General features: G+C 38.5%; 1 protein-coding gene and 1 long non-coding RNA gene across 13 annotated transcripts in view; one reads left to right on the top strand and one right to left on the bottom strand.

The window, feature by feature from the left end:
* LOC134137330 (uncharacterized) overlaps positions 1-3,528 on the top strand; it is a 31,937-nt gene extending 28,409 nt beyond the window's left edge. Inside the window, exons 3-4 of the long non-coding RNA XR_009957665.1 lie at positions 1,671-1,742; positions 2,979-3,528. This is a non-coding gene — a long non-coding RNA (uncharacterized LOC134137330). The remainder of the gene's footprint in view (positions 1-1,670; positions 1,743-2,978) is intronic.
* Positions 1-16,165, bottom strand: part of EPB41L3 (erythrocyte membrane protein band 4.1 like 3) — a 134,543-nt gene that overhangs the window by 4,065 nt on the left and 114,313 nt on the right. For 3 of the 12 annotated variants that reach the window (XM_062570161.1, XM_062570160.1, XM_062570162.1), the window contains exons 13-24: positions 12,567-12,620; positions 10,680-10,715; positions 10,446-10,511; positions 9,779-9,970; positions 6,371-6,445; positions 5,859-5,960; positions 4,406-5,134; positions 3,759-3,881; positions 2,836-3,222; positions 1,915-2,046; positions 1,376-1,474; positions 138-218 (exon numbers count right to left, since the gene is read on the bottom strand). In XM_062570161.1, coding sequence (XP_062426145.1) covers positions 138-218; positions 1,376-1,474; positions 1,915-2,046; positions 2,836-3,222; positions 3,759-3,881; positions 4,406-5,134; positions 5,859-5,960; positions 6,371-6,445; positions 9,779-9,970; positions 10,446-10,511; positions 10,680-10,715; positions 12,567-12,620 — 2,076 coding nt within the window. The remainder of the gene's footprint in view (positions 1-137; positions 219-1,375; positions 1,475-1,914; positions 2,047-2,835; positions 3,223-3,758; positions 3,882-4,405; positions 5,135-5,858; positions 5,961-6,370; positions 6,446-9,778; positions 9,971-10,445; positions 10,512-10,679; positions 10,716-12,566; positions 12,621-16,165) is intronic. The other 9 variants (XM_062570167.1, XM_062570171.1, XM_062570170.1 and 6 more) reach the window with 7 other exon arrangements.

Here is a 16,165-nt window from a genome sequence, read left to right as displayed (position 1 = left end):
ATATACCATCACTGATTTAACTACCAGTCCAGTTTAACTTAAGGCATGCCAGTATGAAGAACACTGCTTAAGGCAATGTTTAGAAATGTTCTCTTTGGCAGTCTTCTGGGTAGCCTTTAGCAGCTTACAGATTTTACCTGATCATGATCAATATCTGCATCTCCTGTGATGACTATTCGTTTTTCAATTCTTGTCTCTGAGATGCCTCCTTTCACAGTCTAAATGAGAAGGACAAATACATGTCAATAACTTACTTTAAAACATGCCATTACCCATGCAGACAGCGGTCAGCTCAGGAATGCAAACATAACGGAGAAAACAATCTCAACTGCAGCAGTCTCAAATGGAGCACACAGAAGGAACAACCCTGAACCCCCAACAGAGTAGCTCTGAAGCAGCTCTCAACTAACTGACCTGCAGATGTCCTTTCCGACCTAGGTTATTTGAAGATTCTAATAAACCTTCAAATGTATTAGAAGAGATACTTGTATACGATGGGTTAAAATTGACAGGCATTAATGGCAAATACATCCCATGAAGAAAAGAACAGGCAAATGTCCACCCAGCTGACTCATATTAAGGCCCAGTTAAGTCCTAACAGAGGCTTCAGAAGAACATGCAGTTCTGTGTGGGCTTTATGTATCACATCTATTAAGGGTAAATTTCACTTTAGACAGATGAAATCGTGTTCTCAGTGAATACCGGTAGGAGAGCTGTCACTGTACTAACAGGATTTGTGCTTAGGGAGGAAAGGAAGAACTGTTATTCAGATGCTGTCCTGGAATTTGGAAGACCCAACATCACTTGTCTATTCTGCTGTAAGGTTTTTGTCTGACTGTGGGCAAGTTGCTTAGGATACAGCATCACCTCAATGCGACAGTGGTGTTTGAGCTAACTGAATGTCCCATTATGGCTACACGATGCCCATTTAGTTTATAATTTCAACGTTCACCAGAGATGATACCTCAGGACTCAGAGGCAGTGTAGTAAAGTCAACATGGCTTCACACTCAGGCAAATTATTCCTTCTTGGATGCCATTTGATGCCAATGTGGCTACACTAGTTCCAGTCCCAGACAATATTTACAGCTAACTCAAGTGTCTGCATATCAATGTTTTGTGTCTGTGTATACCCCAAGGGTTTATGCCTTTTAGGACCATTGGTAAGTCCTTAGATGCTATGTTAATGAAGACGGTATACCCAAAGACAGGTAAATGAAGACAGCTACCCAAAATACATTGGATGTTGTCCAAAGAATATAAGCATGTGCCCATGTTTTAAAATAAATAATATATTTAAGGTTCTGAAAGCATACATCCTCGTATATATATATATATGTATATATAAAAAAAGTCCCTGTTTTCTGAAGACTCACTTTGGTGATATGTGTAGTGGTTGTAGTGCTGGTAGTTTCAGATGTGATAGTTTGTGCACTCATTAATACACCTGGTTCTGAGTCAGCACAAGAGTCCACCTAGAAAACCAAAAAAGAAAAATGTTCATCATAAACAAGCTCCTGAGTGAGGGGAGACAATAACTAAATTGGCTGAACTGTATTTGTACAATTTTTCATGAAGAGAATACCTAAGGATAAGAAAATAATTGCTGTTAGGGTGGTCATGTGTCAGCATTTCACTGCATAATAAGAATCTATCCTTTGTTTCTTGAAGGACAGATGTGAAGTTTAGACTTTGAAACCTGTAGTTTCATCAGTGTTCTCAAAAGGCCCTACATGAAGACATGTAAGTCACCTTCATGTAAGCTATAATTATGTACATACTCTTGATGCTAATGTTTAATACTTCAACATCTTAGAACAATTTACACTAAGGTATACACTTAAGCATGGGTTAAGAAACATGGGTTTCTTAAGGCTATATTAAATTAGATCCTGAGTTTTACAGAATTTCTTACCTGTGATGACTCATACGTAATGGTTTTTGTTTCTGTATGGACTACTGGCACCTCCTTGGTTGAAATTTCAAGGTTTTCCCCACCACTAGAAACACTGCTAAAACTGATGGTCTCAGTCTTCACAACTGGTGACTGTGTGGCCAAAAAAAAAAAAAAAGAAGCAATTGGAACATTTAGTAAAGTTTTTGGATTTCTTAGAGAAGTTTTTGGGGGGGGGCAGGAGGAGAAGGGGAACAAATAAAAAGTGCTCTGCATTTTCAGAAAAAAAAAGAGTAAGATCTGTTAATTATAATGGTACATACATATGTATACAATGCTGGCAGTATTTAAAACTATCCTGTACTCCATGAGAACAAACTTCAGAAAAGATATGCATGTTATGTATTTTGTTACAATGAGAACAAATTCCTCTTTAGGCTTACTCTTTCTTGCATTCAGCACTCAGAAAAAGGAAGCAAGGATAATCCTAATCTTAACCTCTGTGCTAAATAATTATTGAAGTTCTGATAGTGGAACAAAAATAAGAAACCTGGATTGTTTAAAACATATTAAAATTATACCAGGTCTGGAAGACAAAGCATTTTCAGTCCTTGAGGACAACAGAACTTTGCAAATCTTGATGAACTTTCCCAAAGAGAATGCCAGATGAATTCTTGTTACCCATCTCATAAAATGCCACCAAATTAGGTATAGCATGAAAAGCTCTTAAGGCAAAATATACATGACATATTGCTGACAATTAAAACCAGCAATAAGCCTTGCAGGTGCTATGCAAGGAGGAAATAAGAGGAGAAACAAAATGCCTACTGTAGACACATTCATACAACCTTTGCACAATTTATTTGACTTTCTATGAGTGAATGCAGTCCGCTACTGCATGCACTTACACCTCAGTGCAGAAAAAAATGATCAAGGAATTACCTCAAAATGAGGTTTTCTTTCCAAAGAATCTGAAACATGGACTGTTTCACTGTGCTCCTCCTCCTGCTCACGAGAAGTAGCAGCAGCGATTCCTTCCTGTTTGGTTATGGCTTTCTCAGCCTCCTCCCTTTTCTCCTCTTTAGCCCCCTCAGTCACAGCAGAGCCTTCCTTCCCTTTCATGCTAGCAGCCGCAGTGGATGCTGCCTGAGCGTCCAGCGCAAGTCCAGCCACTTTCACGGGATCCTCACTTGCATGCACACTCAGCCCATGTCTCTCCTCGATCACGACAGTCTCCTGAACGACCTTCTTCACTGTCTCGTGCTGTGGCTGAGCTGCTGGCTTCGTTTCACTGGAACCTATCTCCTGAGATGTCTTTGTCTCTGTTCTCTGGAGGGAGAGAGGGAGAGAGAGAGAGAGAGAAATAAATCTCAATTTCCAAAGTGGTTATCCCTGCTTACTACAGTTCCTTATCTTAATGTACTGTAAATGAAAATAAAAACAGGGTATTAAACTTTGCCAATTTATTTCTCTCATGCTGTATGGATTTCCACTCTAAGGACATTATCACAATAGTAGAAAAGAAAAGTAAAGCAAGAATTACAATTTTTAGAAGTGAAGAGAAATGCCACAATGGTTTTCTTACTGGTATTACTGTGCTGTTTTTCTAAAGGCAAAATACAACACCCTGTATAGTGACCAAAATAAAATGAAATGAAATAAAACCTGTTTTTTCCCCCCTTAGTGAAGGATCTATTGTGATCTATTGCAACAAAGGAAAAGGCACACAGTATATGTGCCTAACACAGTATACATGTTGTGTTCATTATACCAGTTCTAAGATATGCATAAATACAGGAAACAAAAGAAAAACAAAAGTCATCAGTGTGCAATGATAACATTGATAGACGGAATCAAACGGCCACCTGAGCCCAGCTATGTGAAGTAGAAGTAACCCCTCCTATGAACTCAGTTGGTTTTCTGGCGGACTCTATTAAACTGAAGATATCTGAACCATCCAAGGTTTTTTCACTGCTGGACTGCTTAGTCTAAATAGACAAAGAAATGTAGAGTCATACACAGAAGAAAGTAGATCTACATGCACAGATACATTAATTGACAAAATTGGAGGCAGAGACAAAGGAAAGGGAGAGAAGGTTGCGGGGCACAGAGAGGTTGAAAACAGGAAAAGAATGGGAAAATAAATTAGAACAAATTCAAAATGGCTACAATAAGCAATAGTTACAAAGCATAGTTGTTAGCACTGGCATTTTGCTGGTTCAAGCAAACCTCTTCTCCTTTGATTAACAAGCCACAGCGCAATACTACATTTCAGTAACATGGATCTTTAACAAATCGGAAAGGTTGAAAGCCTTATAATGTCTGCTTTAGACTGTGGTACGGATTTAAATTATGAGGAAAAAAAAAAGAAAAAGAAAAAGCTGGGTTGGTCGCTGTCAAGATAAAGCCAGGCAGCAAGAGAGCTGAAAGGTAGGGTGGTGTGAGGGTATTGCCTAAAAGAAATCATGCTTTAATCTTTAAACTGTGGCATGAAGTCAAAGCCACTTGTTACCACTATTTTTGATGCAGACGATTCAGTAATATAGTGAGCAGTAGCAATGGTAAATGGCCGTTCTCTGGAATATCTCCACTCAGACAAGCTCTTATCTCTCCGGACAAACGCCCCTGACTTTAGAGCTTCGCTGTCAAGGTGTTCTTCTGCTTTGCTAAGCTGCAAACTTCCAAGTGTACCATGCAACTGCAAATCATGGTCCATCTTCAGTGCCTCCTTCAAACTCTCATCTTTGGGACTTTGCAATTGCGATACTGCTTCCTTTACAGGTGTTAAAGTGTCGGACAGCTTCCTTTCCATGCTCTGCACGTCGGCTCCCCTCTCGGCTTTTTCATCAGTGACAGGCTCTAGGATCTCATACTCGGCCACTACAGGAATGATTTTCACAGATTCTTGCACTTCTTTTTCCATTTTTTCAAAAGCTTCTAGTGAAGGCTGTACTGGTTTCTCTCCCTCTTTAACTTTACTTGTCATGGTTACAATTTTCCCAGAAACGGTATCATAGGACTTTCCTAGAGTGTACAATTTCTGCTTATTCTCCTCTTTGGATTGTATGTCACTTTCCAAGTCCTCAAAGCTCTGCATTAGAACGGTACTGGATTTTAATATCTCAGGTGGAATGCCAGCTTTACTGCTCACAGTCACTACTTTGTATGCCACTTTTTTTTTCGATTCATCATCAACTACCTCAGAGGGTACTCTGTCTATAACAACCCAATCCTCAGTGCCCTATATTTGAGATATAAAAGCTAAATTAGAATATCTAAAGGTTTATCTACATTTCAGGAACACTAAAATATGAAGTCTTTCAAGAAATCAATGCTGCCTCTTTTGAAAACATGTAATAACTTTTACCACTCTTACAGCAGTCATCAAACAGACAGCCTCACCTTAGGCAAAGTTTTACTCTGCTGATCCCCTCCCCTTACAGGCCCATATAATGGAGACACACAAAAAATTACTTTTGTCACACTGTTTCTGTAGTAATTTGTAGCACAGTAGCATTTTAATGTATATTTAAATAATTATTGGAATCTTCCTGAGGTTTAAAATCCTATATCGCAACAGGGTTCATAATGCTACAATTGAAAACTAATTCAAGTTACAAAAATAGGCCAAATAAGCCCATTCAACTCAGTTGTCACAAATACACTTCTGATCAGGTTTTAGAACAGTATGCATTTGCATGTGGCTGTAGTCTGTGCTGAATTTCTTTGCTTGTATTTAAATAAAATCAACTCCCTTTAGCATTATTTAATAGTACAGCACAGTAAATGCCAGATTATTAAGACACTGTCTGATAATGTGCTGTCCTTCTTTCTCCATATGCGAATATGCTATGAGATTTGCTTTGAATATGCAATCAGTGTCTAGTTATTTGACCATAAGACCATAACTCCTGTATTTAACTAAGCAAATGTGGTAGTATAAGATCAAATGAATTAAAAATAACCTCTACGGAAGATGGTATACTTTTCTGGATAATGATTTGATGAGAAGTAACCAAAGTGCCAGCAGATTCTCCTTCCTGTAGCTTCTTCTCTATCACACTTGGCTAATAGAAAAACCAATAAGAATACAAAGTTCACCATCACTCAGTACAATCCGAATTCAGTTGACAGTATAAGGGAAATTCATTCTAATGACAGAAGTGCCCCATTCATTGTAATGTTCTCATGTTCTCTCTAGACTTGTGCTAGAAATGCATGCACAACTGCAAAGAGCATCCACAAACAGTACTGGGCAAGTGGATTTGTAACTTGTAGAGAAATCAATCAATATTAGGTAGCCATAAGCTCTGGAGGATACTCATTCCTCAGAAACGTGCCCCCAGATCATATCTGCCTTTGGAAATTACAAAATAAAATAAAAAAGTTGTGACTTGGAAAGGAAAAAAGATAACAAAATAATAAATCATTGCTAGCCTATCTGACTGTGTTTGAAGAAAATATGATTTGTTTTTACCTGCAATTCAAGGAATGTAGTACCTCCCTTCTGCAAAAGTATGAGTTTTTCTGATTTTTCTCTTTCTTCTTTGGTCTAATGAATAAGAAAGTATCAGGGGAATAAGTGGTTTTAATAAATGAAGGGCATATAGTACACTTAGAGTAGCTCATCAGTATTTCTCTACAAACTATTAATTGCATGTTAAATTAGGAAACAGAATTAAACAGAATAATTTTACAGCAAAGAGGTTTCCAAGAAAATCACTGTCTCTCTGTTCAGGACATTCAGATGAATGCAAAGCAAATGTGAGCATAAAGTTTGGGTAGTAAGAAAACCTTAATAACATTAGTAAGAAAACTTAATAACATTAGTAAGAAAACTTAATAACATTCGGGTGTGGATGTCCTGTGTCCATTTCATCTTGGATTGTTCATTTAACTGTCTCCCATGCCAACTTTCATGGCTTCCATCAATAGCCTAGAGCAGCTCACTCAGCCTTACCTAGGATTTCGCTCTTTTCTGAGCCTTTGCAGCCTTCTGTGTTGAAGCAGACAGAGGACATGCTCTGCAAAGAATTCACATCTCCCTTTCTCCTTATGGGTATAAGGCTTATCATTGAAAAACCAAGTATCAGAGTCTTTTTCACATGCAGCAAGCTAAATATTGCTATATTGTCCTCTTTAATGAGACATCAAAACCATTTATCCCATCCGTGCCCCTAAAATGTTATAGGATACAGGATACAACTGGGAAAGTTAAAAAGTTGGTAGAGGAGATGTAAGACAATTCCCTAAGCCTGTTGAGACTAGGTGTAGATATTTCTCAGTCAGATATTCTTTGCCATTCTCCCTGCTTCTGGGCTGGCAATACCTATTCGTATGTAAGTACTACGGCCGGGAGGATAAAACGCACTTGCATGATAGGGCACTACTGAAAACACATACACTCCACATATTCACACATTTGAGGAAAGGTACAGAACATCAAGAAACTAGACAGAGCAGGGGAGAAAAGACTTCCCCTAACTGACTGCAATGAGTTGAATATATATTTTTTTATTTTTAAAGTGAATGGTTTAATCCAATCCAGATCAGACTAAACAATATTAATGGGTTTGTTAATATGATGATTTCCATGCTCTGCACTTATCTGGCCATCATTATGAGAAGCTGTCAGATATTTAGAACTGTTCTTTGCATAACTAAATAAAAACAAATTATTTCTCCAGGTTTAAGGTCAAACTGACTAAACACAAACATATGTCAGATGCTCAAATATACCGTTTGAAAAGGTGTATTTTTCTCCTCTGTTCTTGTTTCATTATATTAATCTTAAAAGGCTACGTGTAACTGCACTGAATCAATTTTTTAAAGAGGGAATTCTGTGTTAAGTTTGTATTTTTGAGTTGATTAAGCTGTACATCTCAGTGCTGTATATCTGGACTGCCTCTGGATTTCTTAGCAGATGATGATTTTGACTTATATATGGCTTAAGCTTCTCCTAACAAAACCTTCTCTCAACAAGACACACAAACTGCAGCCAGAGGCAGAAAGGATGCTTGGATGTCACCTACAGCGAGGATATTCCTTAAGGCCAGAACTCACTTGAGAGTGAGGCAATGATAACTCATATTTATTCACATTTTTCACTGAAACACCTTTATTTGGATGAGATTCTGTGGGACAACTCTATTTTACTTGGATGAGTATAAAACAGAGTAACTAGATATTGCTTTGTGCATATTCTTTTCTTCCAGTAAGATAAGATATCAGATACCCTTGAGGTACCCTTGTATCTCTTGTCCCTGGCGCTTCTCCAGGTTACAGCTTACTTAACTCTATGCAATGCTTTGTTACTGCTTGTACATTTTAATAAAAAGTTTGTTGTTAAATTTGTACAGTAATAACTCAGGAGACTTACAAGGTTGCTTTAGTTGTGCTTCTCTGTTTCAACCTAGCCAGTCCTTTTCAACAGTTCTTTCTATCTTTAATTGTTAAATACTTTTTATTGCACTTAGAATTTTACTCTTGCAAAAGAAGATTCCTATTTTCAATTAGAACCAAACCAACATAGTTGTAAGATTCATTGTGATTCGTGAACAAGAAACTAGGAGCAACATTAGGACTCCTAGTGCTCTCCCTGCAAAGTAATCTTCAGGCACTGAGCCTGCTTTTCAGCTATTTTAATACAACCTGGTGGCCATTCTAGCGCATGTCAGATGCAAGTATCAGTCACTGGACAGATAGGTATAATGCAGAAAGAGCGCAACTGGGGCCTTTTTCTTGGCAACATCCCTTACTGTAATAGGAAGGAGTAGGTACCTATGTTATCTGCCTCCCACTAAGGATTCTCTTTCCCTGTAAGAGAAAGCTAAGGGTCTTCAAAGCCAGCCTCTAAGATAGGAAGGCTTTCATGCTGGGAAAGTTGAAGTCTCTTTTGAATTATAATTTTCAGTCAATTTTTGCTGCACTCTTTACAATATTACATCATCACGAGGATGGCAGAAGCAAATTTTGTGAATATCTGTTGGTCTGTAATGCTAAAACCAAGTAACAATCATTAAGATAGTTCCTGAGAGGCAGAACATGACATCCACATCAGAATAAAACAATTCATCTTCATGCAGGCCATACACAGCAGATTTCAGTTTGCTCCACTGGATTTTACCAAGAGATGCTCCTCTTTTTCTGAACCTCTCCAATTACATAACATTAATGTAATACTCCTAGCTCTGTATCTCATTACTTACCCACAAGCTAGGTAAGAAAAAGCATTTTGATTGGGAAGTTTTCTTGCAAACATTTCAGAATACACAGCAAGAAAAATTCTTTCATGCACACTCTGCATGAAAATGCACACACTCAGTAACAACCAGCGCTGGGTCTTCAATGAAAAGTTATCTAGCAGACTACAGCAAGTGTTATTCCCCTACAGAATTGAAAAAGTAACTCTAGTTATCATAATTATTTCTTCTCCATCTTCAAAAACCTACACAATTCTACCTTTGCTCTGTATTTTCTTGTCAAGCTTTGTATTGTACTCCATCTGCCCTGCTGTGCCATTGCTCCCAACCACAGTCACCACTATTTAAATTTTCTCTCAATCACCTTCATGTTTTCTTTCACGCGTGGCTGAACTTCCCCAAGTTCACCGAAGCCCACTGTAATGAAGCGCATACTTTGCACCCTTATAAAGACCCAATTCTGCCATGCCACTTCCAGTGAATTCTGTACTACAACGATATACAAACTATCTGCTCTTCCCTGGGCAAATAATTTGCTCTAAACTGCCTGCTAAAGCCTGAGTCCTAAGAAATAGGAATACCTGCCCACTCTGACGGGAGTACGGGGAGGCCTCTAGCACCTACTCAGAGCTACTATAAGTGAAAACAAATACACAAATAAAAACCCTTCAGATCGCACTGACCTCTTCAGGCACTAGTGGTTCAATCATAGGAGCGTCCTCTTGCCTTGCTGCAAGTCGAACTGGAGATGTGGAAAGCCTCTTCTCCCACTCATTGGACACAGAGGTTTCTGTGGAGGTTTCCAAGAAGGTTCGTTTCAGCTCACTTATATTAGTCTGATGTTTCATCAAATCTTCTTGGGTTTTGTCTAGGTCCTAGATAATTAAAAAAAAATAGCAGTTTGTTATACATCTTAAGCCACCCAAATTTTAGAGGCAAAACACATAAGCGTGTTAGTAAAGAAGAAAGTAACATCTTAGGGAGCCAGGGAGCACAAAACTAACACAACACTCTGTGAAAATGTGATATTTTGAAAATAACAGCACAGCATATCTCATAAAGTGCATATAAAAATACTCTTAGAGTTTATCCATATCACTATAATTTGCACCTGATAAAGAGGCTTCAAACACACACACATATGCGCGTGGATGCACACACACATACGCGCACGCATATAAATATATGTATTTAAAGAACTAGGTAGTGAAATAATCTAAGAAAAAATACATATTTAATTTATTAGCAGGTGGGAATACACAGTTCATGCATCATAGTGCAGATTCACAGGTTTACCACTAAAAACTAACACACACGTACGCACATGCACTGCTATATACCAATACCAACCTCTAACATAAGATTACTATGTTTGACATACACATTTTCACCCTGTATTCGCTTAATCAGACTATTCTGAAAGAAGTGAAAAAGAAAGGGAAAGGTAAGGGACACAGTATTGAAAGGGTAAAAAAATGCTGTTTCTACACATTTCTTCACAGAGAACTGACAATAGCATGCTGAGAGATATGAACACCTTCAAGATAGACAATTTAGTAACATCTGGGAGTTTCTTTTCTGTACCTGTGCCTTTAGATCTCCATCCTCCTCTTGATCCGACTGCCAGCATAAGAAAAAGGAAAAACCCTTACCCATTCATATTACAGAAGACTTACAAAAAATGATCAGTCGAACACACTATGTTAAGAACATATTTTCTCTATATTTAGGGATTAAAAGGAATGAGTATACACATTAATTGACTTTGCACGCTTTTCCTAATTCAAAACACGTCTCCTTTTTTTCAAATTTTTATTTTTGAACCAAGGAGTATTAAAAATTTTCTTTCTACAAAAAACATTGGTGCACTCAATTTTCAAAGATCCTCCAACTATTTGAGGAGTAGCAGTTGGACCCTCTCACTCAAATTACCAATGGTTTAGGATCGAATGGCAATAGCAAATTCTTCAGACCTCCATGATCCTGAAGTTTAAACATGACATCTGCTGGGCCAACAGGCAGAGTCTTGTATACACTCACCAAGTGTAAACAACGTGCAACACTTTCTACAGAATAAAGCATATTTTATTTGCTTAAAATGCTCTTTCCGTAACCTCAGTCCCTTTCTGTATTTATATAAATTAATTTCATATTTAGTCTGTCTTTCAGGATCTATCTGCAGGGGTAATCTTCTGGAATTGCACACAACACGTTCGCTTGAGCTCAAATTTTCAAAAACAGTGCTGAATTTTGCCACAGTTTAATTTTCAGGTGGCAAATATACCATGCTTTCTGAAAATCAGGTCTCCATAAGGGAAACTGAGGTCCCAAAATCTTCTCTCCTAAAATAAAGATGGCAGATATGCATTTTTGCTTAATAAACTGAACATTTAATAAACAGTTGTGGTTTTAGGATAATATATTACTTTCTCTATGCCTCAAAGCTTGAAGTAACAGAGAGCAAGAGGCACTTCAAAGCATTCTGTATGCTAGACTAGTCTCTAGAGACATTTTGCTGTTGCTCCATTTGGGTTCTTTCAAGCTTGTGCCACTATTTTACTGTTGTTTTTTAATATAGTCTTAATCAAATATTCCACGGGCAATTCTTTTATCTGTTGACTATTTCACAACTCAGTTCAAACCTATTGTGCTTACAGCTGAGGACGAACTGTCCCAGCACATCACACAGAGGATTCTTTCTTGATGATATTTTTACCCGCTTGAAATATTAATGAGATCATACTGAAAGCCTACAGTAGTATTTGTAGTAAGACTGTGCCTTCTACCACATGTCGGACCAAATTCAGCTCATGTTTGCAGCTGCAACCATATTAATTATGAAAGCATTATACATGCTCTGCTTGAGTTGCACAGGGTTGAATTTGCTTGTTCAGCTTACAGACCACATTGAGGTTTTGGTGCAAAGAAAATCACAGATTTTTTTATGTTCCTTCCCTGAAGACAGTATCTGGGCTACTGTTGGACACTACATGCATTTATGAAGGTGATACATGAAATTATATTCGAGGCAAAACCTTAGGTATTTATATTCTGGAAATACCTCTTTTCAGAAAATCTGAAAACTGTGTTTTACTTCTTTTTCCCCCTCTCTCTCAAACAGGCTGCCTATTTTAAAAACAAATAAACTATTGAAAGAAAAACCCAGAACAGCCTGACAGCATGATGGTCCAGGTAAGCAGCGTTGGTTTGGGGGCCGCTGCTACCTTCTGCCTCCCTCCGAGCCTGGCAGATTTCCAGAAAGGCCACAAATAAAATGAATCTAGAGTTGAACGTTCAAAATGTAACTCATCAAACCAAGCGCGGGTGCTTGCACACGTGCACCCGTGCGCGCAGAGCAGGATCCCAAACCGCAAGCGGAGACATGCAGTTTAGCACGGACGCAGAGGGTCGGCACGAGATGACGCTGAACGCGCGACCCGCCGATAGCCACGTGCGGGCGACTGTACAAACCTCGGTGGCAGTGGTCTCACCGTCGGCTGCGGTATCCGTCTGCTCACTGTCAGTCTAGTTTGTTACCCAAGTAAGCAGGTCCCAGCAGGCAGGCAGCAATAAAGAATAAACCCATCTCATCAGTACACGCAGGCCACAGCGGGAACTGCTAAGCCTACACCCCTGTGAGCTGCTTTAGCATTGCTTTTCAAACCACGCACGAGTTAAAGAAGCAAAATAAAAATGCTGTATTAGTAAACAGAACAGACTCAGAGGAAGACTCCAGGCGTACTGTACACAGTATATGGCTTTACTGCAGCAACTTTATAAGCCAAACAAAACATTACTGGGAAAGTGTTATTTGATCAGTAGATTTTTTTCTTAAGAAAGACAGGTGGCTTAAAAAAATGTAGAAAATCCCTGCTATTTTTTTTTTCTAAACAAACTTTTCCTCCCATAATTTTTTGTAAAGAATACTGTTTATCAAATTATTTGTTCTGGCCAATAGACATTACTGCAGTGTTTGAGGGGGGAAAGATTTTTTTTTTTTAAAGGCTACTTTAACAGTCACCTGACTTTCAGCCCCTCATTTGTACAGAAGTTGTTCTTGTCTCCACATGTATACACTGTGAGGCTGTCTGCATTACCAAGGAATTCAAGTAACCATACACCCAGGCATCTACAGTCTGTCTATAGAGAAATGGTAAGGCTCAAATCCCACTTGGTTTCAATGAGAGCAGCTGATTGCTACTGATATTTAAATGAAACAAAACTGTCATTAGAAGAACCGAAATAGTTCTCATTCCAATTAAAAATATGGATAAAACCAGGAGAAAAACAAAGGAACTCCCTCCCCCACACAACACTTACTAGGTACAAGTGATAGAAATGAAACAAAGCACAGCATTGCACAGACTAATCTATTCCTACTTTGCTCTGGTAGAACCATCGGCATCATTCAGAGCTTTTTAATATAGAGGGTTAAGTTTCAACAAATATAGAGTCAAGTGCAGGTTACTACAGGGTGAAAAGGTGGCCCAAATTGTTATTTTTGATGTTATGCAAGCTTATTAAAAGCTATTAAGAAAATGCTCACTAATGCTTCAAATTGGCACATACTGCTTGTTTTAACATCAGTGAAAGCTCTTTTTTGATTAGTGATTTTCTGTCTTCTTTAGATAATCTAATGTAACATAAGCAGGTAATTTAAAGCTAGGACAATACATCTCATCCTCAAATCACATCGATAGGAAGCAAGAGAGAAAGGCAACATACTGTAAAGTACGGATGGAGTATCAGTCTTAACTTTGAATTTCCTATCTTCTGTCATTTTCTGACAACTGAATGTTTCATAAAAATGCTTTTTGGGTATTTTTTCATTGCTTTATTCGCTATCATTCTTCCTTTGAGTAATACACATACTTGTATGACAGGCTGAAGAATAAGCAGGCATTATGAACTATTGTGTAAGTGCACGAAAGCAAGTTATATGCAGTTTTCCAAGCAATAACCACTGACTGGACAGACCATTTTTACTTTTGTATGAAACTATACTTCCAAAATAGCCTACAGCATGAGTCAAACTGCTTTCATTACAATGTTACAAAATGCTTCTCTGAAAACTGTTTATTAGCAAAGAACCTCATGTCTTTATAATATTGTAAACAAAATAATTTGTAAAGGTATGGCAATATAAAAAAAAACTATGTATTTTCACTCCAATCTTACCAAAGAAAAGAGGAATTAACGAATCTAGGTGTTTAAAAGGAATTAAAGGATATATGTTAAGGCACTGTTAACACTTGAGTTTGGCGTAGACTATTCTTTCAAGAAGCTGAAGTTGGAAACATTAGTGAAAAGTCAGTAGAAATGTTAGCTAGTAAGGTACAAACAGAGAGAACCTAAGGAAATACAAGGGGACACATTCTGGCTTTGCACAGACTGCCTCCAGGTGCCCCACTCAAGGGAGAACAGATCTCAACACGAGGTATGAAATTAGTTTAGGACACCAGTAGTAGCTCTCACATGTGCCTTCTGCATCACACTGTGTGCGCTCGTCTGTGAACTGGAAGCCCATTTGAAGGGGAAAGGAAAAACAGAGTTGCATTTCTTTCCTCGTACCAGCAATGAAATCCTAAATGAGGTGTAAAACTCAGCTCATCATAGTGACGTACACGTCTGCCAATAAGCTGACCGCCAGCCAGGGAGTACAAGGCAGCGTACTGAGTTACTTGTCCAATAAAGATCTGTGGTTAGCGCAGAGCAGGCGGTGGGGAATTAAGGGGCTCAGCAAGGTGGGTTTCCTGAAGAGCGGAGAGCAGGAAAGGCCGGGCTCGAGTCAGAGACCAGCCGCAGCCGCAGCGCAATTCGCAGCTGCTCGTGCTCGCGGGCAGGCAAGGGGATTCGCGAGGAAGGGAGGGCAGCTCTCCTCGGAGGCGGAAGCTTTGGCTGCACGTCCTCTAGCTTGAGATCGTAACTGCTGTGATTTGTTTTGCCAATGTAATGCAGACATGCCCAAGTTTAAAACATAGTAACTTTCATGCAATATTTTGAACAAGAAATACCCCCTGGATTAGGCACAAGTCTGTGTTGTCTGCCAGGAAGCACTGCCAGAGTAATCGCCATTGTGAAAAAGCTACACCAAAAAAAGCTTACTTCATATATTTTTATGCTCAATACTTGTTAACTCAGCTACAAAAAGAAGTGCTTGCTTCTGAAAGAAGAACAGACAAATGCGTAACGTAAACACTGTCTCTCTATTGCCTCTGGAGCTGGCACTGTGTTAATACTGTTATTGTGGTTAGATTAATCCAAATGCAGAGCTAATGTAAATTGAGACATAAATGTTAACTCAAAATGAGGACATGAAACGAGACAGCATAATTTTGGATGCCTTTTATCAGAAATCGCATTAAATACGATTTATTTTTTAAGCATTACAGAGCCAAAAGCATCTGAAGAAAATGTTTTTACAAGATTAAACTGATGCAACTTTTGGCATTCCATAAAAGAAATGAAATCCTGCACCAAATCTTATAAAAACTACAGGGGCAGATTTCATAGAAGTTTAGATGCACAAGATATTTATTGAAGACAACTACTGCAATGGCATGCACAAGTGGCCTGTATAGCTTATTACAAATGGCCAGCTGGTCTGCAATTATCTTATGTTTTTACAAAAAGCAAAACCTAATCTGTGCATTTGAAAATGAAAAAAAAAAAAAAAAAAAAAAAAAGAAAGAAAAAAAAAAAGGATGGACTCACTATTTTATTCTGTCAACAAAGAGTAATCAGACACCAGCAAAACAGAGATACCGGTTACTTTGTTCCTCTTTCCTCTTCTGGATATTTTATTACAGCCATCGTTCTTACAAGCACTATGGACTATTTCTGCCACTGCAGCTGGTTTATCTGCCTGTGATAACCCTAGTGACTTGAGGCATTAATTTTGGCAGCGCTAGTTTAACACTGCAATCACTAAGGAGGCCTAAGTGCTGTGCTCCTGTAACAGCTGCAAAACAGCTGTCCCAATCTAAACACTCACTGCTATGGCAGATTTGAATATGGAAAACCCATTTAATCTGCAGCAGAGATGGGATCAAGGCATAAAATCCAGATGC

Source organism: Rhea pennata, chromosome 2 (assembly GCF_028389875.1).
Source record: "Rhea pennata isolate bPtePen1 chromosome 2, bPtePen1.pri, whole genome shotgun sequence".
In the NCBI taxonomy this organism is placed as follows: domain Eukaryota; kingdom Metazoa; phylum Chordata; class Aves; order Rheiformes; family Rheidae; genus Rhea; species Rhea pennata.
This window is presented reverse-complemented; position numbering and strand designations above follow the sequence as displayed.